The sequence below is a fragment of the Electrophorus electricus genome, chromosome 3, assembly GCF_013358815.1.
Source record: "Electrophorus electricus isolate fEleEle1 chromosome 3, fEleEle1.pri, whole genome shotgun sequence".
Taxonomy (NCBI): domain Eukaryota; kingdom Metazoa; phylum Chordata; class Actinopteri; order Gymnotiformes; family Gymnotidae; genus Electrophorus; species Electrophorus electricus.
In genome coordinates this window covers 29,343,710-29,352,500 of record NC_049537.1, presented here as the reverse complement: position 1 = coordinate 29,352,500, position 8,791 = coordinate 29,343,710, and the positions used below count along the sequence as shown (strand labels likewise).

Below are 8,791 nucleotides of genomic sequence, written 5' to 3'. Positions count from 1 at the left end.
AGATATAAACATGCATATTGTAGTCTGAATGTAAGCGGAAGATGCATTTGTATTCTGAATGTAGGCATGGGATGACGAATGTTAGATGCCAGCCTTAGAAAACATGTAGCATGAATGGAGCAGACAGCCTGTAGCCAAGTGGGAGGGGCTGAGTGTTGGGGGCAGGGGGTAGTGCTGGGAGCGGACCAGAGAGAAGGTTTCTGAGAGTTTTGCCCGCACGGCGGCCACGCCCACAGGTCTCCATGGCAGCTCGGGCAAGCTGACCGGCTCCACCTCCAGCCTCAACAAGCTGTCGGTCAATAGCTCCAACAGCCGGCGCTCACAGTCCTCCTCCCTACTGGACATGGGCAACATGTCCGCCTCAGACCTGGACGTGGCTGACAGGACCAAGTTTGACAAGGTGGGGCTTGGGGTACTTGGCAGAACTGCTGGGTCTCTTAAATCTGTATTAGTGCTGGATTTTAATCTGTAGAACTGCTGGGTCTCTTAATCTGTAAAGTAGTGGTGTGATTATCATGGCTTCCTCCATATGTCCTAAAAAACACTTTATTTGTATTTGTCCAAATAAATCTTGTGGTAAGATAGTGGTAAGCTTCATACAGCTATTCATCCAGGTGTGTGTGTTTTAACGTGTTTGTGTGGGTGCAGATCTTCGAGCAAGTCCTCAGTGAGTTGGAACCTCTGTGTCTCGCTGAGCAGGACTTTGTCAGCAAGTTTTTTAAACTGCAGCAGCACGCAGCACTGGCTCAGGTGTGTGTGTCTGTGTGTGTCTGTGTGTGTCTGTGTGTGTCTGTGTGTGTGTGTGTGTGTGTGTGTGTGTGTGTGTGTGTGTGTGTGTGTGTGTGTGTGTGTGTTGGGAATGCTGAATGAGCTGCTCACCTGTCCAGTGTTGTGGATGTTCTTTAGGGAGAGAACATGGAAGAATCTGATGGCTTAGGCTACTCCAGACCATCCAGCGAGCACAGACAGTCCATGTCCTCAGAGTAAGTCTCTCTCTCTCACACACGCACACCTTCATTATGACAGCCTCTCAGACCCTCACACACACACACACCTTTTCCTGTCAGACCTTTCACTGTCCCTCTCTCTGGCCTTCTTGTACCTCTACAGCAAGGACGTGGTCCGGCAGATGATGAACAAGATCTTCCACAGCATCGAGACGGAGCTGAACAGCCTGATAGCGCTGGGCGACAAGATCGACAGCTTCAACTCGCTCTACATGCTGGTGAAGATGAGCCACCACGTGTGGACGGCCGAGACCGTAGACCCTGCCTCCTTCCTCAGCACCACCCTGGGCAACGTGCTCGTCACTGTCAAGAGGAACTTTGACAAGTGCATCGTGAGTGTGGTGGGCTGAGGCGAGCCCTGAATGTTGGGTCCAGCTGCAGCATGTACGGTCATATAGTACAGGGCCCTGGTGCTGTAGGCTGAGTGCAGTTTATATTGGAGCTGTTAGCAGTAACATAGAAGGAAACCCTAAAAAAGTTTAATTGGACAGAGGATGAAGGTGGACCCTGGAAAATCAGGAGTCTAAACAGTCAACTCTGCATTTGAATGTCATGGATATGGGGATAATCTGTGGTTTTGTTCAGCAGTAAGTACTCTGTGCGTGTGCCCGGGGGAGGGGTGATATTGGCAGTACTGAAACTATAGAACTTCCATCTCAAAACCTAAAAAAACCACTAGAGTAGTTTGAGTGGACCTGCATAGTCAGGCACAATCTCAGAGAGCTTGCTGTACTCCAGACCGGCGCTGAGTCTGTCTGAGTCTGTCTGTGTGTGGTCCTTAGTCAGGCCAGATCAGGCAGATGGAGGAGGTGAAGATCTCTAAGAAAAGTAAGGTGGGAATCCTGCCCTTTGTCACCGGCTTTGAGGAGTTTGCCGAGCTGGCAGAGACCATTTTCCGCAACGCGGAGAGGCGGGGCGACCTGGATAAGGCATATGCCAAACTCATCCAAGCTGTCTTCCAGAACGGTGAGACTCTTCCCGCCCCCCCGGTTCAGTCAGAGCAGCACCGGCCGCTGCTTTAGGCTTGAATGCTGACTGGCGTCTTTGTGTCTGTCTGTCTGTCTTGTCTGTCTGGGAGCAGTGGAGAAAGTGGCCAGCGAGAGTCAGAAGACTCCCCGCGACGTGGTAATGATGGAGAACTTCCACCACATCTTCTCCACTCTGTCACGCATGAAGATCTCCTGCCTGGAGGCAGAAAGGAAGGAAGCCAAGCACAAGTACCTGGACCATCTTCAGTCGTACGTCATCAACTCCCTGGGACAGCCACTGGAGAAACTCAATGTAAGGCTTAATGGTGAATGCGTGGAAGCTGATTATAGCCTAATACATTAGGCTATAATATATAATAAAAGTATGATAGCCTAATATATTTTAATGGTGTTCGCTGATTAGTTTTTCCCTGCTCTGCTCGTAGAAGCGGGTCAAGTCTAGCTTATATCTTGTTAGTATTAAAATAAGAATTTCACTGGATATTCCAGTAGTTTGACATTGACACTCACTGTATCATAGGCATGTATATGTTTAGATGACGTGTGTGTGTGTTCTGTAGCACTTCTTCGAGGGAGTGGAGGCCCGAGTGGCTCAGGGTGTACGTGAAGAGGAAGTGAGTTACCAGCTGGCCTTCAGCAAGCAGGAGCTGAGGAAAGTGATTAGAGAATACCCTGGCAAAGAGGTGAAAAAGGGCCTGGACAACCTCTACAAGAAGGTGGACAAGCACCTGTGTGAGGAAGAGTCTCTTCTGCAGGTGAGACAAACAGATGTTTAGGCCTCCATATCACCATCATCTTTGGCGTTTTAATAGCCCGTTCTTGCCCTATGTAATGGTAGAGCCACATCCAAAATATGTAGTTTTGGTGTGAAGTGTAGAGATAGAACGTACAAGTCCTGAAGAATGAGTTTGAATAGCACTTGTAATTCCAATCTTGTCCATTAGGTGGTGTGGCACTCCATGCAGGATGAGTTCATCCGCCAGTATAAGCACTTTGAAGGCCTGATAAACCGCTGCTACCCTGGATCGGGCATCACCATGGACTTTACCATACAGGACATGCTGGAGTATTTCTCCAGTATTGCTCAGTCCCACTAGTGCTGGGAAAAGAGACAAAATGGAACCGTTATGGACGGTTAAGAATGAAGTATGCGTGAGGCAAGGGATTTGGTGGTTATCATAAAAGGATATTCAAGGCCACCTATTCTCTGTGTTTGTGTGTGTGTTAAAATGAATTTCATTCATGCAGTGTATTCATCAACATGTTTTGTTGCAAGCAGAGATCAAACAGCATTATCGTTAAGGAAACATGAATTACGGAAACTTGGCAAAACCACACGTCCGCTGACCGACGTAGCGGGTCTGGCGTCTTTATGAGGGCAAGAGCCATTGTTTCTCAGTATGATGACGCTACTATGTTGTACATTGGTAATGCGTTTCACACTACAGGAACTAAACGTTGTTTTGTTTTGTTTTTTGGGGGGAGGGGGGCGTTGTTGCAAAATCACACATTACAATTCTTTAAGTCTTTATCTTGCTTCTCTGCCGTTTGCACTTGTATCGAGAAACTAATGCCAAATGTTAAGTAAAAAAGCTTCATATGTACTCCGCGTTTTGTGAATTACTTTCATTTGGAATATGGAATAATTACATCACTATTTGGATTCTCATTTTTCTGTTGATTTTTAAAGTGTACTACTTAATAACTACCTTATGAGACATCAAAATGCAACGTCACTTCATCGCCTCCTAAAACTTCTCCACTCCGTTGGCCAGTACTACATTTCCCATCATCCATGTTCGCCCAATTCTTTTCTCCCCCCCCCACGTATGCAGTGAAAGCTTGTCCGGGACGCTAATACGGACTCCATGCGTGCTCACATTTGTTTCCGTCGAGAAACGAAGCACTGTCGAGGCGGAGTGGACGCGAAAGCTGCAGCATGGCGCCTCGCAAGCAGGGCGGCGACGGCGGGGCGAGGAGCTCCGTGCTCGGCTTCAGGGCGGCCGCGACTAAAGCCTCCGTCCGTCGGCACTCCGCACTTCTCCCCTCCGTGCTGACGTTCGCAGTCATCGTGGCGTCCGGGGGCCTCCTGCTAATGATTGAGAAGGGAATGCTGAGTAACGTGGAGACTCCGCCGCCGCTGAGCAACGGCAGGACTCTGGACCACCGGAGCCCGCATCCCGACCCCGATGTGGACGCGGAGTCCGAGGTAACACGGCCGGGCCACACTGTGTCCGCACGCTGGTGTCGTTTTCTTATGCGTTTAGTGCTTGTTTTATGATGTACGGCCAACGTTACCACCTTTGAAGCGTTGGTCTGCGGTTCGTAGGGCTCAGTCAGACGTCCAGCTGGATACGCCACCACCGACTCTTAAAATGCTCGTTTCAAAGAATCCTTCGGCCATCTGTGAGAGACTTTGTTTTAACAGCCACGACTGCAAAATTGTTCTAGAATCACTTTTAGGAGCTTTAAAGTCCGTAGCAAACTGCGTGTTGACTCATAAGTAGGTGCTTTATAGCCTAATACATTTTAATGATGTTGGCTGATTAGTTTTACCCTGCTCTACTCGCAAGAACCGCTACCCAACGTCCAAACCACAACAAAGAACACTACTGTGATTTCGATTTCATCTAGGTTTAAAAGCATTGTGAGTTGTTTGCGGGCACATGTTCATGTACATCATGTGTGTAGCGGTGGCTTGTGGCAGACTTACTGATTCTCCTAATGGGAGGCTTGTGATACCGCTTCCTACATCTGGAGGACTGCAATGACCCCAAGCTCCCTGTTCTATGACATCCTAAAGACCTACAGTGGCCTGACCTAACCTGCAAATACATCCATCTTGAGTTAGGCATATTCTGCTCTGCATTACACAGTTGAACAGAGAACCTTATTAATATGTATTTAATATTGAAGCTATTTAAGTGATGTTTTGCATATCAATTACTGCAAAACATCTTTACAGATAACTGAGTCCACTCCACTTTAACAGTCCAACTGAAGGTGACAGTAGCATGAACCAGCTACCTAAAAGGGAATGGCAAAGAATCGGGGGAAGGCTCAGTCAGACGTGGACTTGGACTCGGAGACAAGACCATGACACTCCCTGTGGTACTACATAAGTGTAAATAATGCCTCAATGTAAGAAGACATCTGTGTGTTTGTGGTCTGCAGGATCTGCTGGGAACAGCAGCTGCAAGTCCTTCTGATGGACTGTTTCTCTTTAGTCTAAGGAAACAGACTCAGTACTTACAGTGAAATAAAAGCACATTTTGCATTTCAGTAAACCCTAAAGTCATCTTTTCAGTACAGTGTGCAGTTACCAGAGCTTTGTGCTGGGTTGTGGCAGGTCATGTTGTTGTGTGTGGGGTGTTCGACCCCGTCTAAGCTGAGCCAATAACAGAAAGTGTGGATCTGTGAACTGGGGAAACTGAAGAGAGAAGGAGCCCTTTGTGGGTTATTTCTCAGGCTTAACGGTTCATAGAAATGAATAGATAAATGTTTAAATGTGAAGTACAACAGAAACAAACACACCAGACTTTGGGATGGCCCTTGCTGAAAACCAAAAACAAACAAAGAAATAAAAACCCCACACTGACTACCCAAGGAGTGGCTTGCATCCCTACACAAAACAAAAAGAGAAACCAAATACACACACACACACACACACACACTTTCCTGTCTCCCTGGCTAGCCACACAACAGCTACAAACCCCAAAACTACAAAGTAAACAGCAGTCAACGCTACACCTGGTGTGATGTACAAATGGAATATATACAATTATACAAGGGAACGCCGAGCAGGGATACAGAAAGGGCAATCCAGTCTCGTACACCAAATAACACAAGGGAACAATGTCAAACACAGAACAGCAGGTTCCGAACAACAGTCGAACTAACACCAAAGACACAAAGAAGCTTTTGGAATCCCAGGATTCGTTCTTATATCAGTGAACTGGAAAATACAACCACAAATCTAATGCCCTCTGCAGAGGACAGAAATAGATGGGTGAGACTGAGAAGAGACTTTGTAATTTCTGGGGGAAAATGTAAATATTGTATGCCCTGTAATACAATCCCTGTCCAGGGTTCCCGTCCTCCCCTCTGGGCTGATGGGATAGGCTCCGCCCCCAGCTGCACCCTGAACTGGATTAAGCGATTTGAATGGAACAAGGAGAATATATCTCACAGATATCTGCCAGTAGCATTTTCAGCATGGACAATTTTTAAAGATGAGTGTTGCAGCAACTGTCCTGTGTGTGTTGAAGATGAGGTCATATGGGTCTGGCAGTGGAATGCCCAATGTAAATACTCTACTGTTTGTTTATACAGTTTTTGGTCTGTTATTCTGTCATCTTTGAGTTGGGACCACATAAATATTTGTGAACAGTAAATCCAGTTTAAGAAAAAGAAAGTCATTATTGCCTCATTTCCTGAGATGAACCCTTCACCTAGGGCTTTCCACTGAGCGATTATACTGACAATTTTGCTGTTGCAGATGTCCTTGAACTTTTTGGTCTTTGAATGTGTCATTGGTTGAGTTTCTCTGCAGCTGAGTCAGTGCCTCTGTGAGCAAAGGCAGCCTACGATTATTTTCCTGTAGAAATTTTGCTCCAAGATCTGGTAGAATGTCTTCTGCTGTAATACCAGACATTTTTGCAGCCTTAGGCGATGAAAAACTAGGGGCAGCATAACTCCCGTTCAATGACAGAGCAATGAATAGGCAGAATGAAGTTGCAACAGCAAAACAAAATAAACAAATTAAAAGACCAGGTATGCAGTATAAACAAGACTATAACCTAGCAAATGACAACTAAAAATGACTTGTCACGTCTTCTGACCACTCAGGTATGTTTTAACTAATTGGTTAATGCTAGTTCCAAGATGGCCAGTGTGGCTTGATGATTTCATACACACGTGATTCAACACAAATTGCCAAGTTTAGTTGGTGCATCTGAGCAGAACAATAGCTAAACTTTGCAGGACTCCGGACCTTGACACCCCTGCTTTACCTGGATTTAAACACACAACCGTATGCACCAGTTCTGAAATGCACCACACATTTTGGGCTGATGTTTGTAATCAGATTTCCATGCTCCTGTTCAGAGTTCCCATAAGCATTTATATTTATTGACTGCAACAGAATGTTCACTACCACTACTTTTGCTACCAATTTGACTGCCACTTCTGTGTGCATCCTTGATGATGAACGCTGTCTTTTCCCGCAGATTTTGAGAGAGATCCGTAACCGCACGATCAGGGCAATGTGCCGACAGAAGAGCATGCCCCACAACGTGTGGGCCCTCAGCCCACTGCAGAGGAAGACACTCCTGCAGCATGTCCTGGTGAACGATAAGCACCATTTCCTCTACTGCTACGTGCCCAAGGTGGCGTGCTCCAACTGGAAACGCGTGCTAAAGGTCTTGAGTGGTACGCTGGCAAACGTCGACACGAAGGTGAAGATGGACCACCACGCGGACCTGGTCTTCTTGGCCGACTTCTCGCCAGAGGAGGTGCAGCATCGACTGCAACACTACTTCAAGTTCATGTTCGTGCGCGAACCAATGGCGCGTCTGCTCTCCGCTTACCGCAATAAGTTCGGAGAGATCGAGGCGTACCAGCGCAAGTATGGAGTCGAGATCGTGCGGAGGTACCGAAAGGGGTACGCCAAGAACGCGAAATTAGCCGGGGACGACGTGACGTTCACGGAGTTCGTGCGTTACCTTTTGGACGAGGACCCCGAGCGTATGAACGAGCACTGGATGCCGGTGTACAACCTGTGCCAGCCGTGTGCAATGGAGTTTGATTTCATTGGCTCGTATGAGAGGCTTGAGAATGATGCAGCTTATGTACTAGAGCGCATAGGGGCGCCTGAGAATATACGGTTCCCTGAACGGCAGACGTGGTACAAGCCGGTTACCAAGGAAACGCTGCATTATTACCTGTGCAATGTGCCTCAGAAGTTGCTGAGGGAACTTCTGCCTAAGTACATTTTGGACTTTTCTTTCTTCAGCTATCCACTGCCTAACATAACCACTGAGTACTGTCGACACTAGCATAGACTTGACCTAGTGAGGACTTGTTCTTTTGTAAGCGCTCTTCATGTATTCTGTGAAAGTTACAGTATTGTAACAGTTTGATTTCGAGGGGGTGTATTGTTTGCTTGTTATTCAAGGTTTTTCTGTTGTACAGAATTGGAAATATATTTAATTAAAACACCTGAGCAGTATTTGAGAACTATTTAAATCGTAACCACTACTTAGAACTGGAACTAGAAAGAGGTGATGGGCTCATCAACTTATTGCGCAGGACACAAAACCTCCAGCCCTGATTTAACTCGACTAACAAGCACAAGATTCAAGTAGTTAATTGTCATTATGTATTAATTGTGTAAATGTCATTTATATAAGACATTTGCCAATTTTTTCCCCAAAAGCTAGCCATTGCTTGCAGAGAGTTGGCAGCTGCATTGAGGTCAGTGCAGCGGAGGTGATGGCAGGTATCGTGTGCCGATTTCACTGCATCCCTTACGAGAGATTAAGAACGCAGGTCCACAGTCAGAACTAGAGCAGCTGCCGACCGAGGCCCAGGTAAGCGAAGGAGACGGCCGTAATCCACAGCCACTTTCCTCCACAGTGCTCTGGCCTAAGTTAGGCGATAAATGCAGGTCCGTGGGAAAGCTTGCGGAATGTCATTTGCAAAATGGATTAATAATTAACCCATTCGTTGCCATCATACTCATAAGCGTTAAAATAGTGAGTTAGTAGTAGCCTCTTCTCCCCCAGTAGAAAGTTT

The 8,791-nt window shown here is 46.7% G+C and overlaps 2 protein-coding genes across 8 annotated transcripts in view; both read left to right on the top strand.

Moving 5' to 3' along the window:
- The window catches only part of exoc1 (exocyst complex component 1), a 14,228-nt gene extending 10,628 nt beyond the window's left edge, over nt 1-3,600 (top strand). For 5 of the 7 annotated variants that reach the window (XM_035523997.1, XM_035523999.1, XM_035523998.1 and 2 more), the window contains 8 exons: nt 237-400; nt 649-750; nt 907-983; nt 1,111-1,339; nt 1,790-1,973; nt 2,089-2,288; nt 2,557-2,751; nt 2,941-3,600. In XM_035523997.1, the coding sequence (XP_035379890.1) occupies nt 237-400; nt 649-750; nt 907-983; nt 1,111-1,339; nt 1,790-1,973; nt 2,089-2,288; nt 2,557-2,751; nt 2,941-3,093 (1,304 nt within the window). In that variant the 3' untranslated portion in view covers nt 3,094-3,600. The remainder of the gene's footprint in view (nt 1-236; nt 401-648; nt 751-906; nt 984-1,110; nt 1,340-1,789; nt 1,974-2,088; nt 2,289-2,556; nt 2,752-2,940) is intronic. The other 2 variants (XM_035523995.1, XM_035524000.1) reach the window with 1 other exon arrangement.
- A 115-nt stretch (nt 3,601-3,715) lies between these two features.
- On the top strand, nt 3,716-8,225 carry chst14 (carbohydrate (N-acetylgalactosamine 4-0) sulfotransferase 14). The gene is made up of 2 exons (XM_027024436.2): nt 3,716-4,205; nt 7,225-8,225. Exons 1-2 carry the CDS (start codon nt 3,936-3,938, stop codon nt 8,050-8,052), a joined length of 1,098 nt encoding a protein of 365 aa, XP_026880237.2. The 5' UTR covers nt 3,716-3,935; the 3' UTR covers nt 8,053-8,225.
- Nucleotides 8,226-8,791: the final 566 nt, after the last annotated feature.

Excerpts from the sequence above, each read along its gene's own strand:
- chst14 (XM_027024436.2), top strand. The coding sequence starts at position 3,936 with ATGGCGCCTCGCAAGCAGGGCGGCGACGGCGGGGCGAGGAGCTCCGTG. Across the intron at positions 4,206-7,224 it reads ATGTGGACGCGGAGTCCGAG|ATTTTGAGAGAGATCCGTAA; the intron begins GTAACACGGCCG and ends CTTTTCCCGCAG.